The following is a 26,896-nucleotide window of genomic DNA, read 5'->3' as shown; positions in this document are numbered from 1 at the left end:
CGTCACGGCGTTTGATAAGGCTGATACCCAGTTCTTGCCTATAGGTGTGTATCCAGTTGGATTATCGGTTCGAAGAATAATATTAGCCATCTCCTGTACATGGGAAGGCCTAGGAGGTACTCCACGTGAATCCCTAGATAGTATCCATTGTATCAAAGCATCTTCCTGAGTTTGAGATAGCCTGTGGCCATTGGCACGTTGTTCGATTCGAAATGGTGGCCAGTCAGTCGGTCATGAAGTGTAGATTTAGGCACATTAAAAACCTCCGCTGCACGACGAACACTTGGGATTTCGTTGTTTTTTAAAGCAGAGATCGCGAGTTGGATCCTCCCCTCTTGTTCCACCAAGTCTCGAGACGATAGACGCGATTTTGGTGGCATGGTGGTTGTTTGAATAGCTTCAGTATCCTAAACGCGTGGACTTTGGATGGGGTGTCCGGCTCGGTCGGGTGTCCGGTTCGGTTGGGAATTACGTTAACCTACTCCGTATTCTCCCCGCAATCCACCAATTTTTATTCCCAAATAGGTTAGTGAGTTAGATAGGCGTCTGACCTGATCTGATTGGTCGTCGATCGTTTACTGCAGCGGTACAGTACAGTACGTCATGACCTTGATTGATATATTCGATATATTCGATATAGTCACTATATTGCATGCAGTATACACGCTGTTAGGATGGCTATGTGCTGTTTGAGTCGATTGATTCAGTCAATTCAGTCAATCAGTCAATCACTTCGTAAACGACATTGAGATTTGAGTCGCCTTGGACAGTGACGACCTGGCCGTTCCTCACTCACTCAACTTTGTACAGCACAAACATACAAACATACGAAGCTGGACCGGAAAGAAACTAACTACAATGTCATCGTCATCATCATTAGCAGCAGTAGCAGCAGCAGCAGCATGAACAACAAAACAAGGTCCGCCCCGCCGGTTTGTTTGTTTGGCCAAAGTTTCAGGGATGAATGGGATGGGATGGGTCGATATATACGTGTGGGACGCGCTGAGCGAGTCGTTGTCGTTGGATAAATTGGATCAGTTGGTTAAGTTGGAAAAGCTGGATAATTTTGAGGAAGAGGGGGAGGAGGAGTTGGAGAGGGGATTCTGTCGAAAAACAGCACAGTCTGCACAGAAGAAGTAGGTAGTAAAAGTAAGGTAAAGGTAAAAGTAAAGTAAATAGTAGAATAGGTATGTATGTATATCCCTATAAATCTAGATCTAGGTACTGTACACAAGTACCTACTACCTACGTATGTAGTGTGTATATATATCTACTGTAGTAAGTAAGTATGTATGTAATTATCTAGTCACTCATGTAATGTATTTACCTATTTACCCTTGGAAAATAAAAGTAAAGATATAGTACGGTATACCAAGAATGAAAAAAAAATAGATATATATACACATCACAGCAATCACAGCAATTAACAGCATATACATACGTATGTCCTACCTATTTTCACAGAACGAAAAAACATAGCAGTCAGTCAGCAGTAATTTATCAAGCTACCCTCCCCCTAGCCAGTAATTATATTTCATATTTTTTATATTGAATATTTTTTTATTCAAAAATTGATGAATTTACTACATGTACCTGTATAGTTACCGCGACGATAATTTAATTTAATTTCATTATTTTAATTTAATTTAGTTCCATGAAGAAGAGAAATGTAATGAAATGTAATGTGAATTATGTGATTGATTGATTGATTGATTGATCGATTGATAATCAGTCAGACTGGACTGGGTTATGATTTCTAGATTGATTGATTGATACAAATCTAACATATGTACCTACTCAGTAATTAACGTAGCCAAGAAGAGGAAAAGTTCATGCAGAAGCTGGTATATAACAATAACTGCTCTTCAACACACGTACATACAGGAATGTATTGCACTGCCACTCTATCGCTACTTTTACAGCTTCGCCTTCTCCTGCTCCGCCAACAAATCCGGCATCAGCAGATCGCGCACCTCGCACGCGGCCTCGTTCAGGTAGAAACTCATCCGCTCGGCGCCGAGTTTCTTGCAGACGATGTTGAATTGTAGGCTGTTGAAACATTAGTAAATGAAACTGACGACCAGAAAAGAAAGACGAACGACTACTCACCTATCCTCATTGATCATGTACGCAATGCCATACCCATCGTCTACCACCTGGCTCCAGCCATACCCGTTGAAATACTCCGAGCTCAGCTGGCTCGTCGACAGATACCACGTACTGCTGTACGCGTACGCCGGGTCCTGGTACAGCGCCGGCACCTTCTCGCCCTCGCGCAGCAGCTTCTTCAGGCCAAACAGGTGCCGGTCCACCCCCAGCCCGTCGCTCGCGTCCTGCGTGTACTTGGTGTGCGCCGCCAGCGCCGCCCGGAACAGCTTCACCACCTCCTCGCGCGGCACCGTCGGGTCCTCGTGCGCCCGGCAGAACGCCACGCTCTCGTCCGACACCGTCCGCGTCGTCTCCGTCCGGCCCTCCTGGAACTTGCGCGTCGACGCCGACTCGTACGTCGGCCGGTTGATCCCGTACATCTTGTAGTACGCCAGCTGGATCAGCATCTGCACGTACGCGTCCGGGCTGCACTTGAACTTCTTGATCAGCCCCTTGCCGTACCCCTGGAACGCCTGCACCCGCAGCTCGTGCTGCGCGATCAGCGTCCGGTGTTCCTGCAGCGCCTCCGTCATCGCCTTCTCCACCTCGTCGTTGATCTCAAACTTGATCGGCGTCGGCGCCGCCAGCGTCGACCGCACCGTCGGGTTGTCAAAGTCGAGCTTGTTGCCAAAGATGACCTTGTTGATGTAGTCGTTGATCCGGTGCGTCGGCGTGCCGTCCATCATGCTGTGCTCGCCCATGAAGCCCGCCGTGCCGTTGTCATTGATGATGAACTGCAGCGGCTTGTCGAACCAGCGGTTGCATCCGTCGCCGTGCCAGTACTGGTGAGCCCGCTCCTCCAGCGTCACGGGCGCCGCATCATCCAAGCACACCAGGAAGCCCGACGACTCGATGTCCCGCAGCGCCTGCGCGTTGGCCGGGCTGGCAGCCAGCAGCTTCTTCCGGGCAGCCGCCCAGTGGTCGCGGTTGGCAGCCGTCAGCACTCCGACCGGAGGGGCCCGGTGCTCGGCCAGCTTGTAGATGCGCTCATACTGCTTCTGCAGCTCGGCCGTGGTGAGCTGCTGGCCGTCGACAACGACCGGCAGCTTGAAGAACTGGTTCTTGCGGACGACGACAATGTGCTGGTTCTCCTGGGGCGAGTACTTCTGCGGGTAGTCGGCGCCCTCGGCGGGAATGCGGCAGCAGTTGAACATGTACTGGTAGGAGCTCATGGCCATGGGGAGGCGGCGCATGTACTCCGGCTCCAGGGAGCCTTCGTCGACCTGGCGCTTGAAGTCGAGGGCCGCCGTGGTGATGGTGGCCGCCCGAGCAGCCGGGTTACGGCGCTTGCGGTCATCTTTGTAGGAGTAGAAGTAGGAGACGTAGGGGACAACGGGGTCCCGGTAGCCCAGGTAGGCGGTGTGATTCCACCATTCGGTGAGCCAGTTCTTGATTGAGGGGTCGTCGCGGCGGGCGAGCAGCCTCTTCTGCAGCGGCTCGCCTTCGCCGCCAGGACGGATGAACTCGGCAACGGCCTTGGAGGTGCGTTCGTATTCTTCGGGGGAGAGGAGCGGGTGGACAGATTTCAGGTAGCGACGGCCGGTCTCTTCGAGGGAGGGCACGGGGAGGCGGGGGAGGGAGTCTTCAAAGCGGAGCATGCGACCTTTGGACAGGTCTTCTTTGTAGCCTGTTCATCGTCAGGGCCAGCTTTTTAAATATCCGTGGCATTCGCAAGCATACCTTCCGGCACGGACGAGTTCTTGCGATGCGGAGCCATGGCCAGCAGCGTCTAGCATACGTCAGCCATGCACTGTCACTTACAACCTTAGAGAGAGGAGTAAAGAATAAACAAAAAACCTAACTGGAGAAGATCGATTCGCGAGACGCAGAGCAGAAGCACGTCCAGCGGCGGGGGAGAGCAGACGGCTTCGAGCAGAAGCCAGAAACATCCCCTCGACTGTCGCGACGCAATCTGACGAGAAATAAAATAGTCGAGAGCAGAAATAAAAATAACAGGAGGCAATGACGCGTGAAGAAAGAGACTGGAAGTTGGCAGATAACGACGGAGCGACTGACGTTTAAGCGTGCTTGGTTATCGGGCAATCCGATGCTCGTGCCTCGGCTGGAAGGAAACCGAAGACCCCTCAGGACGCGTCTGGATTCAGTACAATTACCGGTCAATTATGATGTTATTTTTTTTTTAATTTGATTTAATTATTACACTCAGAATCAATTCATTAAAATAAATGGACAAATAAATAAAATATTGCCAACTGGAACTGATGAATCACTCCTGCTCTTCTACTCTTATGACATGTCGGCCCGGCGACAGGATTTCTCCGAGCCTCGGTTCATCTGGGCTGCTCAGCAGACAGGCAGGAGGACTGTTGTGTTGTATTTTATTCTTTCTTACGGACGTAAAGCCAGCAGGCCATGCTGTACAGCTGTACTAGTTGTTAGCGATACCCTGCCATCGTAATCAATCAATCCTACTCGAATTGATGCTACTCTGATTCTGGGCGATTCCGCCATGTGACAGTTCCGGCACTACATTATGACGCTTACTTGTGCCCACACGACCCATGGCTGCCATCGAGACAGCGAATAATAACCGTCTAGTGAATCTTCCATGATGATGCCACCCAGCAGCTAAATCTACTTCCGATGGACCGTCCGTCCAACTTCTCCACGGGGTGCGGCCTGCCAACGGTCGCGCGATTGGACGACGGGCGTTCCCTTCATCCGTCCGCTGGACCGGAGCAGTCATGGACAGCATGTGAAGAGAAAATATGAATCGATTGCAGGATCAGGTATCTCGACAAATACAAACACCAGAGAACCCCAGAGACATACAGTTCAACAGAACATCGCACACGACCATGTAGAATGTAGATAGACAGTAACATCCAAAGTGGGGCCGCCAAAACGGCGATCCCCCAGTCCAACATCATCCAAACCAGACCATGCCAAAATCAATTCGCACAACCAGACGACCATCAAGAAACGGACTCGACCGGCGCCGAGGTCGTCGCGGTCGTCGTCGTCGCCACGCCCTCGCTGTTGCTGAGCCTCGTAGGACCCCCGCGGAGTCGCAGCAGGTTGGGCCCTGTGCAGATACGCCCGGTGCGCATCATGTTGCGCAGCCGCTTCCGCCGCGCCTCTCCGCTGCGCTCCTCGCCCCGCGTCGACCCTTCGTTCACCCACTCGATCCGCTCCACCTTGAAGCTCATGCCGTCGTGCGTGCCATCCCACGCCCGCGACTTGAGCCCAAACATCACTGACGACTCGTACCGTTCCAGGCGCGGCAGGATCAGGAGCGTGATATGCAGGTCCTTGTCCGGGGGCGGCACTGGCGGGATCCGCGCCTCCTGCGGCGCATCGGGAGGAATCTTCGGCGCATGCTGATAGGTATCCTTGATCTCCAGATCCAGCATCGAGATGTCTACATCTTCTCCCCATTCACCCCGGATGAATCCCGAGTGGATCGCCGCCGCCACCGGATCCGAGTCATCCGTGTACACCCCGGTTCCCCAGAGTGCCCGGCGAGCACAGATTTCTTCCCGGTGGCTCGCGTCGATGCGGAAGCGCGGCACACGGACCGTAAACGTACAGTTCTCTTTCCCTTCAAAACGCGGGATCGGAACCGGCGTAGTGGTGTAACCGAACTTCTGGCTTTCCAGCGGCGCATTGGGAGTGGGCACCCCGATGCGTGGCGCGTAGAGAGTCGACCCCAAATGGTGCCGGGGAAGGTGTGCGACGCTCTTCAGCAGCGGCTCCAGATTAACGATCGTCTGCGGCTCACGCGGAGGCGCTGGTGCCGGAGTAGCGCTGACAGCGGAGGATGCTGGCCGTGGGAGGTGGTGATGATGGTGATGGTGATGGTGGTGGTGCGCTGTTCCGGCGCTGGAGCCGGCACCGGCTGCTGCCTCCGTAGGCGTGCCCGTTCTTCCGTAGAGATTTAACGAGGACGACGGGGTACGGGATGCCTCCTCGTCGGTCTTGTGTCGATGATGGTGGTGACTGTAGTGACAAACACGCAAGTATGAGTAATCTGCCAGTAGAACGTGAATAACAGGAGTTGGGCCAAAACTTACTGGTGATGGTGATGATGGACATGTCGGCCCCGTCGGGCACCCCCTCGAGCAGACACAGCAGCACCCCGGAGGTCGGCGGTCTGGTCACCGTTTTCACCCTGAGCCTCCTCCTCCTTCACACTTCTTTTCCTTCCGGGCCCTACTATCACGCCGCGACCGGCCCTTCCATCATCGGTGGTGTCCGATCGAGCCGCGACACTATCCCGCTTGAATGGGCTGGCGGTCATGGGCGTGGAAGGTCCGCTACCCACCGTTCCAGAAGTGCTCGTGCCTACGCCGCTGCCAATGCCCGCGAAGACGCGGCCCAATTCTCCTTTGATGCCGGCCTCGCCGGCCGGTCCGATGAGCTGGGCTTGGGCGCCCTGGACCGCTTGCGGGAGAGGGGAAGCTCGGCCGGCCCGCTTGCCATCGACCCCAAGTCCCAGGAGACTCCGATGCTGCATCAGATCATCACTGCCCTTCCGGCGCTGTTCCTCAGTTGTCGCCGTAGATCCACCCAATGCGGACGGCTGGCTTCCTGACGGGGCCGATGTCGCAGAGAAGATCCGGGGCTGAGTTTGGAGTTTGCTAAGGTACGGTTGCTCGCTGGGTGGCGGCGTCGGTTGGCCCTGTCGCGGCTGGATCGAGACACCACTACTGTGGTGCTGTGATGGTGCGGCCGGCGGCGGCGGAGGGGGCGGTCGAGAGGCTCCCAGCTGGGATCCCAGGGACTTGGTATAGCTCTGAATGGCCCCAAAGCCGAAACCGGAACCAGGCTCAGAAGAAGCCGGGAACCGTCGAGATTCGGGTGAGCTCCGTCCCGGATCCCATGGCGGTGCATTCTGCGGTCGTTCTGCTTCTCGATCACCAAAATGGGATCCGTATCGCCCGTGCAACGGGCCTCCGGGCGCTTTGGTGTCGGGCTCGTGCCCGGCGCCTCTCTCCCGCTCGCGCGCCGCCTGCTCTTCTCTCGCTCTATCTGAGTACAGACCGTTGTATCGCTGTGCTTCAGGGTAAGATGTTTGCCGTTGGGTATTGCTCGATGGTCCCTCGCCGGATGCCCGCGATCGAGGACTGAATCCCGGACCTCGCGCCTCCTCTTGCTGAGGCTGGCTGCTGGGCCTCGGGGTGGGGCCACTTAGGCCAAGTCGTGGAGATTGATTGTAACCAGACTCGGCGGAAGTAACCGGGGGAGACGTCAGCGAGGTTGAGGGTTTGTCGGAATACTGAGAGAAAGGCTGGGGGCCACGCGAGGGACCGAATTTCGAAGCCTCGGGCGGCGGCGGCGGCTGCGAAGCCCCACTCCCGGACCCCGACCTCGACTGGCGAGGCTGATTATTCTTGGAATACAGCTTATCGGGAGTCTGCGATCGTCTGAATAGAGATTGATCCAGGGAAGACGCCGGCCGCGCGGGAGCGGTGGGCGGGGACATGGCTCCCGCAGCGCCAGCAGGGGGGTGTGCGGATGCAAAGGGAGAGGACGACATGGATGGACGCGAAAAGATGGAGGATGATGGCGGATCGCGGGATGGCCGGTCTGCATCCGAGCCCAGCATGGAAGATATCGACATGCTGCTGCCCGGACGATGCGCCGGACCAGGAGCCGGTTCGCGAGAAGGGAATGAGGACGTTGGAGGTTGGGACGTCGACGCTGACGAGGTACGAGGCGGGTAGGGTTGCGGAGGAGAAGGCGGCGGCATCTGACGACTGTTGAAAGAGTGACTGGACGGCGGGCGTGGTTCTTGGGGTCCTGCCGGGCAATTGCTCTCGCGTCAGCATCTGCCATCATCGCAAATGGACGGCTCCACATATGAAAGGAGCAATGAGAGTCCCATCCATAGGTTCAAGGAGTTCAACGAAAAAGGCGCGTCCAGGCCAACTCACCACTTGTTGCGAGCCCGGGACTGCCACCGCTTCCGACGGACGGGCGGCTGCCCTGCTCCTGCGCGGAGGGAGCAGGATGCATGTTGCGCGACAATGGCGAGGGGAAGAAGGGAGCGCCTAGGCCTGGCAAGCAAGCAAAACAGAATGGTCAGAGGGCATAATTGAAAGGGAGGCGGGTGGCAATGGCGGAGACGGGGAATGCGGATGCGACGACGAGGTCTGCAAGGCACAAGAAGCACAGGAGGAAAGCCCGTGACCCGTGACCGCGGCCCCAGCCGGGCCGACGCAGGTGATGCGCTAGGCCAGATCGGGACAAGCACGCAGCTGGCCCAAACAGGCTAGCGTTCCCGGGGAAATACGCCAGCAGAGCCAATGGGAAGGCGCGAAAGCTGCAGCCGCGCCTGGCCAGCCGATCGCCCGCCACAGTGGCTGGTGCGCGCGTACCCCGGACCGTCGAGCAAGAGGCCTGAGTGCCTGCTTGGCTGGGACAGAGGGATGAGGAAGGGCGTGTTCGCAGGGGATGCAGGCGACGGGCAGAACAAGGCACCCAGCAGCGGGCCACGCCTCGCGGGCGCCGTCCCAAGGGTCGCACAAGGATCGCCAACGCGGCAGCGCCAGAGGGCGGTGTTTCAAAACAGATCCGACTGGGACATGGTTCTTGCCCCATGCCAACACAGTGACAAGACAACAGGAGAGAGGGAAGCAAATGAGACGCTGCAGATGCGATTCCAAACAAGAGCGCAGCATTGGGAGTCATTGTAAAAGAGGTGTAGCTGGCCATCCTCCCCAAAACCGTGCCACACAAGCAGGAAAAACAAAATGACGGGCACCATACCTTCACGATATATCGAGCCTGGCTGTTCCTTCACACTGCTTCCATTGTGCTTCACCGGCGACGACTGAGTAGAAAAGCCGTTGGGAGGGTCCGGTCGCAACGCGCCAAGTCGCACAGGCGAGATTGGTCTTGACTGGGATCGCATTTCGGGCGCGAAGGAAGACGGAGGCGGATATGCGTAGGTTGTCGATGACCGGGACGGGTCGCTGTCTCGATGCAGAGAGTCGTACGTCGGTAGCGCTCGTCCGTCGGGTCGGGGAGAGGGCGACGGCCCATATTGACGAGGAGGGGGAGGCGGAGGAGCGCTGGCGAACAACGACGGGCGAGAAAAGGGCGGATGATGAGGCGGATATTGCGGTTCCATGGTCAAAGGACGTCTGCTCGCATGGAGGCAAGAATCACGACCCTTTGGAAAAGACGGGTTGGTATCTCGAGGAAGTTGGCACTGCCCAGAATCGCGAAAAATGGCGGTGGAGACACAACACGGGTGTGGAGATGCTGCGCGCAGCAGAGATCCACGTGCTTGCAGGACTCAGGCGCGGCAGGGAAACAAGGGCACGATCAGAGATGAGATCCTAGGAGTCATTCCAGGAGACACTGTTGTTGCCAGCCAGCAGAGAAAACAGCAAACCGGGCGGAGATGGAGGGAAAGAGATGACACCTGCTGGGCAGAAAAGCAACCGTAGTTTGGAGTGCATGCGACAAGGGCCTGACTGACTCTTTGGGGTGGGTGGATCCTCCTAGGGAGGAACAGGCATACCCTGCTGGGGCCCAAGCTGGCGTTATTCTCGTTAGGCGCTTCGCAGCCGGAGGCCATGACAGGCGGCCAGTCACCACCGATGCAATCATAAAGCGCTCGGGCTTGGACCAGCACAGAGCACACCCAGCCAACCACGAGGAGGGCGTTCTACTGAGTCGGGCAGGAGTCCGGCGACCGTGGAATGCAGCGGGGAAAGCAGCCTTCCATGGCAGGTCGACGGCAGAACAAACAACGAGCTCACTAACAAAGACTAATGGCATTGGCATCATCTGCGCCGGGTGGATCCCCCCAGCCGAATGGATGCTTTGCCGCGGAACGTACGCCGGCAGCTAGCAAGTAGCAACCTTAGCCCCCGGCAGATCCCACCGCATCGCCGTGGTGGTGGTGCCTGAAGACCGCCAGCACAGCTCGACAGAGCGCTTTTCCTACAGGTCGAGCTGGAAGCGTTGATTTCCTGCGTCCAGTGTCTCGAGCCAGCCTGATGACTACTCGTATCTGCTGTCTTTGATGGAGGCAGCGACATTATCACCACGAAATATACGGTCACGGGACCGGAGAGACCTTGAAACGAGCAGAGCTTGATCCGCCAAGACCACACCTTTCTCCCACCGACCACCGCCAGACATCCACAAGTCGGTCAGCCATGCAACTGCAGCAGTCGAATCGCTTGCGTGCATGTGTTGTGCAGGATGCATCAGCCTAAAACAAAAATTACTACAGAGTACGGAGTACGAAGCAACAAGTAAATTTTCTAAGGAAAAAAAAGATGTTGAAGATCCTCGTTTTCTCTGAAGACAGAAAACCTTAATGGGGTGCTATTTTTGCGGTCCAAGTCCTGCGTCATAGCTTAGGCAGGAAAGAGTTCTCGAGGTCCGCCTGACAGGGTCAGTAAACTACCAAGACTTTGACAGCAAAAAAAAAAAACGGTGAAAGATACAAGAAAAACACAACACAACCATTGGCTGATCAATATCTACCCACGCTCCGTTTAATCTCCGATGCACGCCCCATTCCTGGTAAATAAATAATGCCATTTACAATGCAATGCGAGATGCCCTATCATCACTGGTTCTTCAGAAAATAAAATGTTCATAAATCCAGGTATAATTACAGCAGAAATGATGCAAATCCTATGTCCACAGATCTGAAAAAAAAATTCATGCTCATGACCCTTGCGAATTTAATGGCCACCCCCGCCCCGCGGACCGATCCCAGAACCCGTCCACGTCAATCAAATCCGCCCCCTCCTGCGCCAGGGTGTGCCAGATCAGATCGCGCAGTCCTCTCCGCCCGGGGATATCATAGTACCGCGCTTTGAGGCCGTGTCGATGGGCCACCTGGATGTGCTGCCGGATCAGGTTCATCTGGTGGCTCGAGAACCGGTTGCGACGGGGGAACCCGACCGAGTCTCGGAAGCTGGCCGACGCACAGAAGCTGTTCTGGGGATTATAGTCCGGAGGGGTCCTCGCGCGGGTGCGGGAGTCGATCGACTCGACGTCTTGGCTCCTGTCCTCGGATTCGCTGCTGTCATCGTGATCGCTGTTCTCCACCGCCCGCCGTTGATGATTCGAATACCCCGACACGCGATCGCGGCTCTCGAGAACCATCTCGTCCAGCGAGGCATCAAAGAAGATATCCCGGTGATCGGATTGGATCGCGTTGACGAATGCCAGCGGAATCCGGCCCGAAACCACCACCGTCACAGGTCGCTGGATCAGCTGCGACCCCTTCATGTGTGTGAGATAGCCTCCATCCCTGAGAGCAGATAACTGCGACAACACATGCGGCCATAAGGGGCCCGGCAGAGACCGAAAATCTAAGATGAGCACAAAGGAACGCGTGGGATCGTCGAAGACTCCGACCGGCGTCTTGTCGCTGGTCGGATTTCGAGACTTCAGCACTCTGAGCAGCGGATCGATATAGCGGTCCTTCAGGGTATTCCTCGTATCCAGCGATTGGACCGAACTTCCCACCAAGATGTCATTGTTGTACAGCCAGATGTCCACTCGCGCACCGGTGCAGCCGGCGTTGATCGCGAAGCTGATGGGGTCGGGAAAGGCTAGGTTGTGGTGGGAGATGCATCGCGTCGACTGTCCAAATTCCGCTGGCCATCGAGTAAATTCGAACCGCTCCTGCTGGGGAGGTTCCCATCCTTCTCTCCAGTCATAGTCCCCCGACGCAAAGTAGAAGAGCCCGTTCGACAAGACCCCCAGGCACTGGATAACCCCGCTGGACAACGTGGACACATTAATATCAAATAAAAAAACTTCGTATGGAAGCAGCGCGATCTCTTACAGGATCATCAGAAGAACACACACGAGGCGAAACACCCGTTCGTTCCAATTCTTCCATGCCACCCGGTACCAGGCTTGGAAGAAGTACGTCAAGCCGGGACAACACTTTCTCGGATAGGAGCGCAACGGGTGGTCGTCGAGGATCTCTGCCGCATTATACTCGACCTCGGCAGCCTCGATATCCTCCGTCAAGATTCCGCGAAGGGGGATCGCCGTGGGACTGGGACTGGGACTGGGAGACCGCGACGAACTGCGGGGGACCGAAATATACGAAGCGGCCATGTTGGGCCCGCACCTCGTGTGCTAGCCACCTCGCATGAGCCCAGAGCAGAGGGCGGTCAGTTGCACTGGACGGACGCCTGACAGAAGGTATTTACAACGACAAGAAGAGGCTCAAGAATTAATAATGATTGGGAACGATTGGGGGGGGGTGGGCGGTTAAAGAAAGGCCCCGGCTGATCTCTCGAGAGGCAGGGTGATGAGGCCGGCAATAACAGCAATTAAAAATGTCTGGTACTTGGACGGGGCTCTAACTCTGTCTAGGATCGTACCAGCTCCTACGACGGTCGAGCAGCAAAGGTTTCACAGCGCCGGGGCCCGGCCATCATCATGGCTGACGACGACAGGACGCTGGCGCGCACGCAATCTCGTGTTGCTGTCAGTGCTCCAGGCAGACAGGGGGCCTCTTCGCATGCGTGCCCAGACTGATTGGCCCAGGGCCCGGCCTGCCATACGTAACAGCGTGGGACCGCGTCCAAGCCATCGCCAAAAAAGCTTGTCTGTTCTGCTGGTTAATTTAATTACGCACACTGGCAGTGGGAGAGATCCGAATTGCAGGCTGCAGCCTACCTTACTCTGAGTAATAATCAAAACGTGGACTACGGAGTAGACGGAGCTATTTAACCGGCCGAGAGGCATCCATTATTGACAAAGAAGCACTCGGTGGTATTTAATCAGTATTTCCCAAACAGCAACTGCCTGATATCACCCTGATTTCTCGCCAGTACTACTACCAGTGTGGAATAAAAATAGTCTTTCCTGAAAAAGCAGTCAGATTTTATCTTTCACTCCGTACAGAGTACTTTACTTACCAGTGTCACGTGATATTATTCAAGGTATTCGGAGTTAACGAAAGAAAACACCATCTCCAGGAGATATAAATAGATGGTGAGATCTTCAAGATTACTACTTAGTGCTGTACCGGTACAAATTATTACCGAGTACACTACTGATCGCTGCACGGTATACGTTGCCGAATTTTGGGACCTGGTTACGTTGCTGCATTGAGTCTCTCCTGGCTAGTGTCAAGGATGCTTTAGGTATATTTTTTTTATTTTTAAAAGGCACCTTACATCCGACACTCGAGGTGTAAACATAGTCTTTATTGACAAAATAGACTCTACAGAGTACTCCGTATGGAGCACTCCGTCCAAGGCAAAAAGCAGCGGTGCCAAGACTGAGTTTAGCACTGCTACAGTGAACTATGACTGCAGTGGCACTGTACAGGCAGTTCTGCCTCAGCTGCAGGAATCCTTGATGCTATCATCATGAAACAAATTGGGAATATTTCAGCAAATTGGCGGTGAAGTCGCCCAATGCATGCAGCAGACATAGTACAGTAGATGAGCTGTTGCTCTATCAGCCAAAGCTTATCAACTGGTCCGTGCCGCCTGGTCACGAGCCACTGGCCGCGTTGATATCACAACCGCAACGATCCATCAACTCTGCCATGAGCATCTCTCCAGCGTGCACCACGGGTCTCACGACGTCCAACAGGCCATAACATGTGCAGAAATGGGCATGGGAGATCTATCTAACATATCTCGATCACTTACGAAAAACAGCGCTTACTGAATCACATCACGGGCCTTGCTTGCCGACAGACCTGTGGTATGCCTGAGTCCGAAGCAGACACTACTAATCCCAACATGCTCTTGCCCCTTCCCGGAACACCGGACTCGTCATGGGCGAGGTTCCGTGAGCGATTCAAAGCCATTTTCCACGGCGCGAATCCCAGGGTCTGCACGGCGTTTTGGTTCTTAGGTGAGTCTGCAATTCCCCCTCTTGCGTTGCGTGGTTGGTCTCGTGACCTGTTCCAACTAGACAATCGGACTGATATTTTCTGATAATGTTTGCAGGTCTAATCAACAATGTCCTCTACGTGATTATCCTTTCGGCAGCCCTCGATCTTGTCGGCCCTGATTTCCCCAAGGGCGTCGTGCTCCTGGCCGATGTGGTCCCGTCCTTTGGCACCAAGCTGATCGCGCCGTACTTTATCCACGTCGTGCCGTACTCGATGAGGGTGTTGATGTTTGTGACTCTGTCGGTTCTGGGCATGCTCGTCATTGCTCTTACCCCTTCTTATACCGATGGCGGGACCATCTCAACCAAGCTCGCGGGTGTCATCCTCGCGAGCCTGTCCAGCGGAGGCGGAGAGCTGAGCTTTCTCGGGCTAACACACTTCTACGGACCGTTTAGTCTTGCTGCCTGGGGCAGTGGAACGGGTGCAGCCGGACTGGTCGGTGCTGGTGCGTACGCCGTTGCGACGACCTCGCTGGGCCTCAGTGTCAAGGCCACTCTGCTCGCTTCGGCATGCCTACCGGCGATCATGCTTGTGAGCTACTTTGTGATTCTGCCAAGATTACCGCTTCACTACAGGCTACAGACCCAGTCCGGATATCACGCAATTTCCGAGAGCGACGGGGATGAGGAGGAGGAAGTACGCCAGGAGGATCGAGTACAGGACTGGCATGAGCGCGACGGGCTGCTGGAAAGGCCGGAACGCGCAACGGAATACCGCAAGCCGGCAAGGACTGGCGATGCTTTAGGTGGATGGTCGCTTTTCAAGGCGAATTTGAGGCGCGCCAGAGGTCTTTTCTTCCCTTTGTACGTGCATCTGCTGATGTGAAAGTTATGCTGCATGGGCTGACATGATTTCAATTGGCAGCATGCTTCCTCTGCTGTTGGTCTACATTGCCGAATACACCATCAACCAGGGAGTTGCGCCCACGCTGCTCTTCCCGCTGGAGGACTCTCCCTTTCGACATTTCCGGGGCTTCTACCCGGCCTACAACGCCATCTATCAGGTTGGCGTCTTCCTGTCGCGGTCGTCGACCCCGTTTTTCCGAGTGCACAATCTGTACTTTCCCTCGTTCCTGCAGGTGATCAACCTGACGGTGTTGACGCTGCACTCGATCTTTAATTTTATCCCGAATGTATATATCATCTTCGCCATTATCTTCTGGGAAGGCCTGCTCGGGGGACTCGTCTACGTCAACACGTTCGCCGAGATCAGTGACCGCGTACCGCCGGAAGAGCGGGAATTCTCTCTGGCAGCTACGACGGTGAGCGACTCGGGGGGGATTTGCATTGCGGGGTTTCTGGGGATGGCATTTGAGGTGTGGCTGTGCCGGTGGCAGGTGCGACACGGGCGCGACTTTTGCACAAAGATCTAGCAGTCATTATACAATGCAGCGCTTGGTGATGGTTATGATCTATAGTGGGTAATAATGAACCTATAATAGAGGCGATCAGTCTGGAGATAAATCATAGAACACAGTTAATTGGTTGAGGAAGATGAATTACAAATCAATAATAATGGCTTATCCTATTTATTCAACGAGTGAAACAATAATGACAAGAATGATGAATGGAATGAAACCCAAGGTTACTCCGCGAGAGAGGGCCATAACCCAGTTATCCAATGAGAACACAGAGTGCAGGCTATTATCACATGCATCGCAATCATGTTCTGCTCTGCTCTGCCCCACGTGATTACCACGGGACCCCTGAACCCCGTCATTTTCACATGCTTGCAGCTGGCATTCTAGGATACTCTTTGTTCTTTTCTCTCTGTGAGACAGGTATAGAGAGAGAGAGATTTATCTATTGATTTGATGAGTGTCTATCTGATAGTAATGCTCATACTTTCAGTTCTTTTCTTTGTTGATTAATAATTGAAATAATTTTAAGTATACTCCTGTGTTGTGTTGTTGCATGTGATTCTTCACCTAACTAATAAATGACGATAAGCTAGCTACTGCCTACACGTACTCTACTCCATACGAATGACATGGCCCGGCCCCAGGAAAAAAGAGGGTCCACTCACTCACTATTACAAGGGCTGGCTGGCTGGCTGACTGGCTGGCCATTCACGCTGGCTCTAATTCCTTCCATGATGACTGTCTTAGCCAGTATACCCAATGTGCTGGATGTTCTGTACTCCTAAACTGGATGGGTGGGTGGCTTACTACTGCTTACTTTAATTACTTAGATCTGCTTACTTAGATCACATGTGGTGGATCTGATTGTGATTCTTCTTTATTTCTTTATTTCTTTCTTTCCTTATTTCTGTCTTCTTTACGTCTTCTTCCTGTCTTCTTTCTGGCCTTGCCTTTATATTCTATTGTTATATTCATAGTTTTTGCAGCTGCTTTCTGTCAAACAGGCAAATGATATGATAATCGCCCTCTTTATACATGTTTGCTTTAGAAAATGATTGGTACGTACAGTCAAATCTAACCTGTTTGTTAACAGTGTTGCTGTGTGAAATATGCGTCAGTGCAAGGCTGACGTCGTACAGACCACGTACTGGGAAGACCCTCGACCAAGTTTCGAAAGATCCAGGTCTTGACGGTCGTCTCTTTCTGGTCGCTGTATCTCCTCAAGTATGTGCGCCTCTAGTATTGATACATGGTGTGCTTCATCTGACGAGTTTCTTTAGAGGCTACCACCATGGCCCTCCCGGCGTCCGGGCGATTTCCTCCAGGCTGAAGAACCGCCTGACCCCCTGGCAGACCATGGTCATCACCCTGCTCTGGCTCTACATCTCGCGCAACTTTGCCAAAATCGTCGGCCTGGAGTGCCCCGAACCGCTCGCCAACCTGTACTCCCGCTCCTACTTCCGCGCCACGTGGATCACGACCGCTCTCGATGCCGGGTTCTGGACGGCAATGAAGATCCGCCCGGCCTGGCTGCGCGACATCGCGTCTATCGTCTTCTCCATCTACTACCTGTTCGCCGCCGAGCAGGCGGACGAGAAGGTCCGACGGGTGCGAGCCACCTTGACGGTAGAGCATCTGCGCGTGTCGTGGAACAAGGCCACCACGCCGTACCTCGCGGCCATCGGCAAGCTGCTCCGGCCCAGGTTCACGAGATACCCGCCGCGAGCGATCCGGATCCCCCGTCCTCGCGAATCGTCCTACAGGGAGCCCGTCAGCGCATGGCTCTATTTCGATGGTCCGCTCAGCGCACTGCGCGACGAGACCTGCATCGTCCTCGACATCCCCGGCGGCGGGTTCGTTGCCATGAACCCCAGGACGGCGGATGATAAACTCCTGGCCTGGGCTGGGAAGACGGGGGTCCCCATCCTGAGTCTGGACTATAGGAAAGCGCCAGAGTACCCGTACCCCTACGCGCTGAATGAATGCTACGATGTCTATCGCACGATCGTCGCCAGTCGCGGCCGCTGCGTCGGTCTCAGCGGCAAGGTCCGTCCTCATGTCGTGATTACTGGGGACAGCGCTGGCGGCAACCTGGCAGCCGGGTTGACCATTATGATTCTACAGTCGGGCAGTACGGAAACGCGACAGTGGCACGGGGAGACAGCTCTCCCGCCGCCAGACGGGCTCGTCTTGGTGTATCCGTCGCTGGACATGAATATCGGGAGCTGGATGACCGAGGAGCAGATGGCCTTGTTTCAGGATCGAGGCATGAGGAAGACGAATGAGAACGTGCTGAGGAGGAAGAGCGAAGATTACTACCGGTTAACCCCTACAGGATCTCGCTGTCGTCTCTCGCCGGACGAGACACAAGATAATAATACCTCCCTCGACTACTTCAATCACAAGGAATCTGGCACTGTCGACACAGCGCTCAAGACGTCCGACCTGGCCACCCAGGCTGCAACTGTCGCTGATAACCAGCCACGGCAGATCAAGACTCGCCTGGCAGTATCGTCGATGATCTCCTACTTCAACGACCGGATCTTGACACCAGAGATGATGCGGGCCATGATCATCCTGTACATAGGCCCACACAACCGTCCAGATTTCAGCACCGACTTCCTACTCTCGCCCGTCCTGGCGCCCGAAGCCGTGCTCGCTCGTTTTCCCAAGACGTACATCCTGACAGGCGAGCGCGACCCGCTCGTAGACGACACGGTGATCTTCGCGGGCAGGATCCGCCAGGCGAAACTGCACCGCTTCCGCGAGCGCCAGGAGCTAGGACTGGAGAAGTCGACACGACAGTTCAACGAGAAGGAGTATGTGGAAGTGGACTTGATCCCGAGCATCTCGCACGGCTTCCTCAATTTTCCCGGCATCTTCCCCGAGGCGTGGAAGCACATCCACAAATGCGCCGTGTGGATCCACGAGCTGTTCGAGAGGGCTGAGCAGAAGAAGTCAGCAACTTCCAGTCTCGTACATTCCACCGACAGTCGGCTTATTACGGAGAGTCAGGCATCGAAGCGGGGGCACAGCAGCAGCAGCAGAAGAAGCTCCTTCGCCGAATCTTCCGCAGACGAAGACCGGCCTTTGGAGATGAGAAGCATTCGCAAATTCACTCCTGTGCGCCCGCCGTCGGTGACTACGACGACGACGAATGGAAGCGCTACGACAGACGGTTATGCGACAGCAGAAGAAACAGCAACAGCACCGAAAGCGAACGAGCCTGCTAATAGCACTCAAGAGGTCCGCCTAGGAAACAAAACGCCCAAACGGGGTGGCAAAACCCTACGAGGTGGAGGTGGAGGTGGAGGGAAGACTCGCCATCGCAAACCTGCTGCTGCTGATAACATCATGGAAGAAAACAACAACGACATCAACCTCGACGAGGACGACGAGCACGACGAAGAAGACGAGTACCCCACAACAACACCAAAGAAGCGAAAAGAAAAGCAAAACGGCAGCAGCGGTGGTGGTCCTATCTCACGCCTCCCCACCGAAGAGGATCTAATCGGACGACGGATGAATGGCCTCGCGGGCGGGCTGATGGGGTTGGGAGAGGGGGTTCGGACGCCGTGATCTTTTTACATATGCAAGTATGTATCTATGGATCTATCTAGGTAGGTAGATAGGTAGGTAGTAGAGATGTGTCTGTCTGTCTGTCTATATATAGATATATGCGACGAATTGAATGATTGTGACTATGATAGTGTAATGCAGTGCAGTGCAGTATAGCAAGGAGGTATGATATAATATTAATCTATAGAAGTTGGTGATGATATATATAATGAAATGATGGGGGAAATGGTGTAAAATCTCTTCCTTTTTCTTCTTTATCTATCCATCAAGCCAATTGATCTATCTATCTATCTAGAGAATACAATATAACAAACACAACATGCTAATGACAATGTGAAAGAAACTAGTACATCGGCCACATCAATCGATCGATAGGTTGATCGATCACATCACGCTATTTTAGTTAGTTCTTCGTCTGAAGAAGAATCGAATCCAAGAAATACTGGCTTGCTAGCTGTCTCTTTATTGACTGCTGACATCTTCGATAGCCTCCTCAAGGATCTTCAGGCCCGTCTTGACCTGGTCTTCGGAGATGGTCAACGGCGGCACGAATCGCAGACAACCCTCACCTGCAGTGATGATGAGGAGGCCACGCTGTCGCGCCGCCGTGAGGATGTCCGACGCCTTGGGGATGTACTTTTCCGACAACTGGACGCCCAGGATGAGGCCCAGTCCCCGGATCTCGGCGATGACCTCGGGGAACTTCTTCTGCAGGGCCTGGAAGCCCGCGACGAACTGCGACGACCGGAGCTCGACCGCGTTCTGCAGCTCGGACGAGTTCAGCCGTTCCACGATGTGGTGCGCCACGCGGCAGGCCAGCGGATTGCCGCCGAACGTGGTGCCGTGGTCGCCCGTCTTGATGTGCGGTGCCACCTTGGTGCCAGAGACAATGGTTGCACCGATCGGGATGCCGTTGCCCAGCGCCTTGGCCGTCGTGAGGATGTCAGGATGCGCAGGCTTGCCCGTCTTCGGCGCGAATGCAGGGTGGGCATGGGCCCAGAGGGTCCCCGTGCGAGAAAGACCGCACTGGATCTCGTCGAAGATCAAGATCGCTCCAACTGCATCGCATCGCTCCCGCAGCGCGACGAGGAACTCGGGCGTCGCGACGTGGATGCCGCCTTCACCTTGAACTGGCTCCACGATGACACCGCACGTCTTCTCCGTGATCAATGTCGACAGCTGTTCGACATCATTGAACTTGCCGTACTTGAACCCAGGGACCATGGGCGAAAACGGCGTCTGGTACTTGGGATTGGGCGTCGCCGACAGGGCGCCCATCGTCCGGCCGTGGAAAGAGTTGTGGAAGGAGACGAATTCATGCTTTGCGCCCGACGGGTCGAGAGAGCGTCCCACCTTGCGCGCGAACTTGATCGCAGCTTCGTTGGCTTCTGTTCCCGAATTGGCGATGAAGACCTGCGCTGCGTCTCGCATCGCGCCGGATTGAACGGTCGACTCCACCAGCAGCTTACTGAGGGCGCCCGTCCACGGGTTGTGATACAGGTTCGATGCGTGAATCAAAGTCTCTGACTAGAAGCAATTCCACCCAATCGTCAGTTCTAGGTCCACCATTTCCTCTGCTTCGTCCGCAGCTTACCTGCTGTGCGATGATCTTGGCGATCTCCGGGTCACAATGACCCAGCGAATTAACCGCAATGCCTGCCGTCAGATCGAGAAAGCGCCGGTTCTCCATGTCCCAGAGATAGCATCCTTGACCCTTGACCATCATCGGCGGCGGTCGAGCGTAGGTGGTAACCATGTAGGGCGTTCTCTCCTCGAGGAAGGCGAACGTTGACGAATTGGGCGCAGGATCGGGAGTAGACAGAGAGGTCTCATTCTGCGTTAGTCGACTTCCACAGGAGAGATTGAAGAACCAATTCATACGGATTTCTCATCTTGAGAGGGACTGGAGACAGTCGTTGTCGAGCTGAAGTGCCGGGGCTGGGCAAATAGCCTCGTCGTCCTTGCGGAGGACAGGCGGCGGCAGGCCGCTCGCATAGCCATTGTGTTGACGAATTGGAGGGATATTAATTGGGCGAAAACAATGCAATTGAGGGCAGTCCGGGCAGTCCGTTATTGCATGCCAGCAGAGACAGCAGCGATGTCAGGGCTGGATTGTTGTTGACTCACGCGGGAGAAATATTGTAGACGGACGAGCGATTATCGGCCCGCTTATCGATAACCGCCGACGGCTTTCCGACTTCGTTCCTCGGAGCTCGTCCATCACTCCTCGCCGCCACAACCAATAGCTTTGCCAGCTGCCCTTCTCATTCATATCGTTTGTTTTCCTTCTTTTTACAGAGAGCAAACAGAAGCAATATGTTGTCCGCCAGGGCATTCTCTCGCGCCGTCGCGCCGTCACGACGACTCCTCTCACACGCTCGTTCCCTGTCCACAACACCCGCGCGCAGGGTCGCCGACGACAAGAAGAAGAATCCGTTCATGGGCGGCCCAGCACCCCCGAGACTGCCCAAAGAAGAACAGGAGATCTTCGAAGAGCTGCAGCGACAATCGACCGGCGCCTTTAGCACCCCGCGAACTCCGCCCAAGGTCAATCAATCTCCCCACTTGCAAGAAGAGCAGCCTTCTTCTACTTCTGCTTCTTCCTCCGCCACTACCTCCTCTCGCCGCGTAGACTTGGATGGTGTGGATGACCTATATCCGCATCTGCGGCTGGGTGTCGAACCTGAGTTTGAAGGCGACAAGAATCCCAAGACTGGTGAGATCGGAGGGCCCAAGACTGAACCCTTGCGGTGGGGAGCCAACGGAGACTGGAGCTACAACGGACGCGTGACGGATTTTTGAACATTCTAAATACATATACGGAATGAAATATGGTTTTTGCTGTGGAAGGAACAAGTCTGATGCTTTCAGCGACCAAATAACTGGCCTTGTATTTTGTTCTTGTGGTTCAAAACCGTGCAAACAATGTACATACATGTACAGTACAGCGAGGATAGATGTGCCATGATTGGACAAGTTTATCTCACACTTGCGGCAACTTTTTATACCGACGCGATATTACTGGCACTTATATCCCTCAAGTCGTGCCACCGTTGCTTTCCCTGCCCTGCTGTCGTTAGGACGCCCGAGCTCCTTGCTGATCCACGATCCGATCCGGGACATCTCCTCCAGGTCGATCCCCGTGTGCATGCCCAGGCTGTGGAGCGTATGGACCAGGTCTTCGGTCGCGACATTGCCGGTCGCGCCCTTGGAGTACGGGCAGCCGCCCAGTCCGCCGACACTGCTGTCGAACACTCGGATCCCATGCTCGAGTCCGACAATCGTGTTGACCAGGGCTTGCCCATAGGTATCGTGGAAATGAAGAGCCAGGTCACTAGTGGCGATCCCTGCCGCAGAGAGGGTCTTCAAGAGCTCCAATGTCCGGGGCGCAGTCCCCATCCCGGTCGTGTCGGCGACTGAAACCTCGTCCGCCCCCATCTCCAGCAGGGATGCAGTAATCTCGGCGACCTTCGACGGAGGAACGTCGGGGCCTTCGTACGGACAGCCCAAAGCCACAGACACATATCCGCGCACGCGGATATTCTTGGACTTCGCCAGCGCCATGATGGGGCGCACCCGCTCCAGAGACTCGGCGATCGTGCAGTTTGTGTTCGCCTTGGAGAAGGCTTCAGTCGCGGCGGCAAAGAGGGAAATCTCCGTTCTTGTCCCGGGCTTGGACTCAGTGGCGGGCGACTCCGCGGTAGCACCCTCAGCGTCCATGATCTTGACCAGGTTCTCCAAGCCCTTGACGTTGGGGACCAGGTAGTTGTAGGCAATCGTATGCTGGGACTGAGGAGGGGACTTCAGCAGATGCTGGAGAATCTCCGAAGTGCTTGCCATCTACACCGCAGTGCTGTCAGTACGTGTAAATCGCTTGCCTGTTGGCGACGGGAGCAAGCTCACCTGGGGCACCCATTTCTCCGGCACGAACGAGCCCGCCTCGATGGTCGTCACGCCGGTCTTCGCAAGCTTCTCGATCAGCTGGATCTTGGTCTCGAGAGGGATGGCCTTCTTCTCGTTCTGCAGGCCATCTCGCGGGCCTACTTCGACGATGCGGACGTGGTCCGAGGTTAACCGAGCCTCTGTCGCAAAGCGGCGAGCAGGCTGGCGTGGGAGAGTACGAAGGGCTGGGAGCAGCCGCAGTCGGGTTCGGAGGTGCTGCATCCTGTAAGGTCAGCTTCCCAGGAGGAAAAAGAAGGAATTGTGTTCCATCAAGGAATGGATGCGTGGGGAAGAAGCTGGTGATAGTTGCGAAGCTCGAGCATGGCAGGAGGAATGCGGAGAGGCTTGGCTGGCTAATCGATTATCGGATGATAACCCCCACTTGGCTGGATCCCCTCGATAGACAGACAATATTTTCTCGGTATTTACCCAGATTATAAGGCCACCACAATTCGTATTGACTATCTGGCAAGTCAATCGATTATCTCCTCTCAGACAATAGCTGCCATGGAGGATATACCATCTGAAGCCCCGCCTCGCAATCAGACTCGCCAGCCCAAGAAAAGATTTGTCGGACGGCGGACGGCAGATGCCCAGGCTCAGACTCAGACGGAAAATCTGTCAGCGCCCCAAGATGGCGATACAACGGCCGTTCAAAAAGGTACGAATCTGTTGATGACATACCCGATTCAAGTCCCTGCTGACTGTCTCTGTAGCAACCCCCAGGAGAGCTCCACGAGCGTTGAACCATGTCCCTCCAGAGATTTCCGAAGACCCCGACATCCAGGCCGCGATTGAGCTTCTGCCCAAGAACTACTCCTTCGAGATCCCCAAGACGATACATCGCATCCGCACGTCGGGCGCCAAACGAGTGGCGTTGCAGTTCCCCGAGGGGCTCCTCATGTTTGCAACTACCATCTCCGATATCCTGACCCAGTTCTGTCCCGGCGTCGAGACGCTGATCATGGGAGACGTCACCTACGGCGCCTGCTGCATCGACGACTATACCGCCTGCGCGCTGGGCTGTGACCTCCTGGTGCACTATGCCCATAGCTGTCTGATCCCCGTGGACGTCACGACGATCAAGACGCTCTACATCTTTGTCGACATCAGCATCGACACGTCACATCTGATCGCGACCCTGGAGCGGAACTTCCAGCCGGGCAAGACGATCGCCATGGTGGGGACGATCCAATTCAACGCGACGCTGCACGGCCTCAAGCCCGTGCTCGAACGGGCCGGGTTCAAGATCGTCATCCCCCAGATCCTGCCCTTGTCCAAGGGCGAGATCCTCGGCTGCACATCCCCGCAGCTGTCCGAGAAGGAGGTCGACATCCTCCTCTACCTCGGAGACGGTCGCTTCCACCTCGAATCCGCCATGATCCACAACCCTTCCATCCCGGCATTCCGCTACGACCCGTACTCGCGCACCCTCTCCCGCGAGACCTACGACCACGAGGAGATGCAGTCGCTGCGACGAGACGCCATCGCCGCCGCCCGCTCCGCCAAGAAATGGGGCATCATCTTGGGCACGCTCGGCCGGCAGGGGAACCCGCACACCATGGCTCTGATCGAGCGCCATCTCAACGAGAAAGGCATCCCCTTCGTCAACCTGCTCCTCAGCGAGATCTTCCCCGGAAAGCTCGCCGCCATGTCCGACGTCGAGTGTTGGGTGCAGGTCGCCTGCCCCCGGCTGAGTATCGACTGGGGCTATGCGTTCCCGCGCCCTCTGCTGACGCCCTACGAAGCGCTCGTGGCCCTGGGGGCGCGAGAGGGCTGGGATCAGGCCAACAATGGCGTCTACCCGATGGACTTTTACGCCAAAGATGGTCTTGGTCGGACCAGGGCTGAGCATGTCGCGGCTGCATAAGAAAAAAAAAAGAAAGAAAGACGCATTAGATACCATCAATAATACCCCATTTTCTTTCAAACTACAAGAGCGGTTCTTCTCTTCATATCGCCTTGCAAAAAGACTCTGATTCGTTTCTATGCCAGATCATCGACGCTATCTAACGTACAGGCGACCCTCACTCTCTTCTTTTCGCATCCAGATGTATATCTTGTCATGGAAACGATCAGCAAAAAAGATACTCGTAAACAAAATTAATTAAGGCCTACAGGGTGAGAAAGCAGGGAAGAACCACTGCTCATCCCTTCATGTCATCTGCACCATCGGCGTTGAGGTCGCTGGCACTGCCTCTTCGAAGAGAGAGGAAGCTTTTGTTACCCAGTTCATCTGCCGTCCGCTCGGCTGCGCGCCATCTTGTGACAGCTTGTTCGACGTCATCGCACATCTCCCGCGTGTCGCGGACGATGCCCCCCTCGTCGGCCTCCCATCGCGGTGCGCTCGTTCGGGCTCCGCTACCCTTCGACATAGGAAATGCGGGTCCGAAGCCTCGCTCGCGTTCGGGGGCCGGGTTGAACATCACGGCGTTGGCAAACATGCGAATCAACTCTTTCTCCAACTGGGCCGAGTTGACAATGCCTTTGGGCGGGATGATATCGGCCGTCTTCGGCAGTACAAGCACGGTGTTTTTCGACGGCGTGGCGGCCGCAGGGTTTGGTGACTCCCCATCCGCAGGCGTGCTGGCCGCTTCCGTAGCTGCAGCGACAGCTCTACTGCCATGGTGAATCGCAGACTTGATGGACTTGAGATCCTGGGGTCGGTAGATGAGATCCTTGTAACCCGGAGCTTCCCGTTCGGTCAACGGTTTCGCAAAGATCGACGCATGTTTGTGGGCGGCCACGTCGTTCATGATAGGAGCCCCGGTCCGCGGGAAGTTGCGGGTGCACAAAACATACTGAGACGACTCGTGCCGGATTGGGGTCGGTTGGCCAGTATCCAGCTCCAACGACTCACTGGCACCGCGCTTACGCTTGGTTCTTCCTCTGGCCGGCCCTTCATCGCCCGGTCCCGTGCCCGCAGCTGCCTTACGCCGAGTCCCCGCTCGGGGCTCTGCTTCAGTGTCCTCCGGTATTCCCGCGGGAGTGTTTGGCGCCTCATGTTTGATTTTGCGGAGAGTGGCCGATCCTGAATCCGTGGCCGACTCATCGTCACGAGAAGCCACCGAACGTCCCCGACTCCTTGTGGAAGCGGTACTCTCCGCGCGCTTGGCCCGAGATTTGGCGGGCTTTTCCATCTCCAAGTCGAGGGGTGGAACGCTCCTCTTCCTGCTGCGTCTGGGCTTCTCGGTTTCGGCTTCGGGACGTTTCTGGCCAGATTCGGCTTCCCTGGCGAGAACGTCCAAAGGTTCGATCGGTGACGGTGCTCTGTCACTGATCGGACTGACATCTTCCGGCTTAGGCCGCACCGGGGAGCCTGGGGACTGAGGAATGCTCAGACTCAGACGCGGAGACCGTTTCCACGGCGTGAGGGATCCTGGAGTGGCCACCGATGGGCGGGAAGGCTGCTTACTGAGCGTTGTGGAGAACGACGGAGTTCTGGCAACGGTGGGTGTCTGCTGAGCCGAGATCTCCGTTAGAGGCGACTGGACAGCTGCGGGGAAAGCACCAGGAGTCGCGGGACCAGTCGCTGGATGCGGGCTCGGCAAAGGCCTGCTACCATCGCGCTGTGTGACGGGAGGTGCCGTGACGGGAGGTGCTTGCTGAGGGGGCGCCGGCCTTTCAAGAATCGGCTGATTCGAGTACGGTGAGTTTGGATAAGGGGAGAGTATTGGAATATGGGGGTTTGAGGAGCGGGATGGGGAGACCACTGCTGATACGGCTGTTGCGGCCTCGTCGCGAACTGAGGCACCATGGGAGAACCGGCGGTTGTTGCTGGTCCTTTGCGGCCGGCAGCTTCGCCCCCTTGAGGAGGATGCTGGGCACCTGGAGAGGGAGAGGGCAGGTTGGCTCCTTGCTGTGCAGGAAAAACAATGGTCGATCCTGGGGGCAAAGCTGGACGGTCACGGCTCGGTGGTCCCGCAGCGCGTGCGGGCGGTTGAACCTGCTGTCGTGGTTGCGGCGACGGCGGCACCTTTGCTGTATTCTTAGTGGGC

At 55.5% G+C, this 26,896-nt stretch overlaps 9 protein-coding genes across 9 annotated transcripts; 3 read left to right on the top strand and 6 right to left on the bottom strand.

The window, feature by feature from the left end:
- Nucleotides 1-1,916: 1,916 nt before the first annotated feature.
- T310_7446 (Carnitine O-acetyltransferase) lies at nucleotides 1,917-3,865 on the bottom strand (the record flags this gene model as incomplete). Its single annotated transcript, XM_013469767.1, has 3 exons — nucleotides 1,917-2,049; nucleotides 2,110-3,775; nucleotides 3,829-3,865. The coding sequence occupies 3 exons, from the start codon at nucleotides 3,863-3,865 to the stop codon at nucleotides 1,917-1,919; spliced, it is 1,836 nt and encodes a 611-aa protein (XP_013325221.1).
- A 1,219-nt stretch (nucleotides 3,866-5,084) lies between these two features.
- T310_7445 (uncharacterized protein) lies at nucleotides 5,085-7,732 on the bottom strand (the record flags this gene model as incomplete). The annotated part of the gene is made up of 2 exons (XM_013469766.1): nucleotides 5,085-6,108; nucleotides 6,183-7,732. The coding sequence occupies 2 exons, from the start codon at nucleotides 7,730-7,732 to the stop codon at nucleotides 5,085-5,087; spliced, it is 2,574 nt and encodes an 857-aa protein (XP_013325220.1).
- A 3,071-nt stretch (nucleotides 7,733-10,803) lies between these two features.
- Nucleotides 10,804-12,216, bottom strand: T310_7444 (uncharacterized protein; the record flags this gene model as incomplete). Its single annotated transcript, XM_013469765.1, has 2 exons — nucleotides 10,804-11,869; nucleotides 11,957-12,216. The coding sequence occupies 2 exons, from the start codon at nucleotides 12,214-12,216 to the stop codon at nucleotides 10,804-10,806; spliced, it is 1,326 nt and encodes a 441-aa protein (XP_013325219.1).
- Nucleotides 12,217-13,862: 1,646 nt separating this feature from the next.
- T310_7443 (uncharacterized protein) lies at nucleotides 13,863-15,455 on the top strand (the record flags this gene model as incomplete). The annotated part of the gene is made up of 4 exons (XM_013469764.1): nucleotides 13,863-13,977; nucleotides 14,073-14,769; nucleotides 14,846-15,353; nucleotides 15,435-15,455. 4 exons carry the CDS (start codon nucleotides 13,863-13,865, stop codon nucleotides 15,453-15,455), a joined length of 1,341 nt encoding a protein of 446 aa, XP_013325218.1.
- Nucleotides 15,456-16,428: 973 nt separating this feature from the next.
- Nucleotides 16,429-18,956, top strand: T310_7442 (Lipase; the record flags this gene model as incomplete). The annotated part of the gene is made up of 3 exons (XM_013469763.1): nucleotides 16,429-16,435; nucleotides 16,517-16,601; nucleotides 16,658-18,956. 3 exons carry the CDS (start codon nucleotides 16,429-16,431, stop codon nucleotides 18,954-18,956), a joined length of 2,391 nt encoding a protein of 796 aa, XP_013325217.1.
- A 462-nt stretch (nucleotides 18,957-19,418) lies between these two features.
- Nucleotides 19,419-20,957, bottom strand: T310_7441 (Aspartate transaminase; the record flags this gene model as incomplete). Its single annotated transcript, XM_013469762.1, has 3 exons — nucleotides 19,419-20,483; nucleotides 20,551-20,790; nucleotides 20,838-20,957. The coding sequence occupies 3 exons, from the start codon at nucleotides 20,955-20,957 to the stop codon at nucleotides 19,419-19,421; spliced, it is 1,425 nt and encodes a 474-aa protein (XP_013325216.1).
- Nucleotides 20,958-21,974: 1,017 nt separating this feature from the next.
- On the bottom strand, nucleotides 21,975-23,120 carry T310_7440 (Hydroxymethylglutaryl-CoA lyase; the record flags this gene model as incomplete). The annotated part of the gene is made up of 2 exons (XM_013469761.1): nucleotides 21,975-22,796; nucleotides 22,860-23,120. 2 exons carry the CDS (start codon nucleotides 23,118-23,120, stop codon nucleotides 21,975-21,977), a joined length of 1,083 nt encoding a protein of 360 aa, XP_013325215.1.
- A 412-nt stretch (nucleotides 23,121-23,532) lies between these two features.
- On the top strand, nucleotides 23,533-24,768 carry T310_7439 (Diphthamide biosynthesis protein 1; the record flags this gene model as incomplete). Its single annotated transcript, XM_013469760.1, has 2 exons — nucleotides 23,533-23,559; nucleotides 23,593-24,768. The coding sequence occupies 2 exons, from the start codon at nucleotides 23,533-23,535 to the stop codon at nucleotides 24,766-24,768; spliced, it is 1,203 nt and encodes a 400-aa protein (XP_013325214.1).
- Nucleotides 24,769-25,045: 277 nt separating this feature from the next.
- Nucleotides 25,046-26,758, bottom strand: T310_7438 (uncharacterized protein; the record flags this gene model as incomplete). Its single annotated transcript, XM_013469759.1, has 1 exon — nucleotides 25,046-26,758. A coding segment is annotated over one exon (1,713 nt), but the record flags the coding sequence as incomplete, so codon positions are not given.
- Between the last annotated feature and the right edge of the window lie 138 nt (nucleotides 26,759-26,896).

Source organism: Rasamsonia emersonii, assembly GCF_000968595.1.
Source record: "Rasamsonia emersonii CBS 393.64 chromosome Unknown ctg1118621760541, whole genome shotgun sequence".
Lineage (NCBI taxonomy): Eukaryota > Fungi > Ascomycota > Eurotiomycetes > Eurotiales > Trichocomaceae > Rasamsonia > Rasamsonia emersonii.
This window is presented reverse-complemented; position numbering and strand designations above follow the sequence as displayed.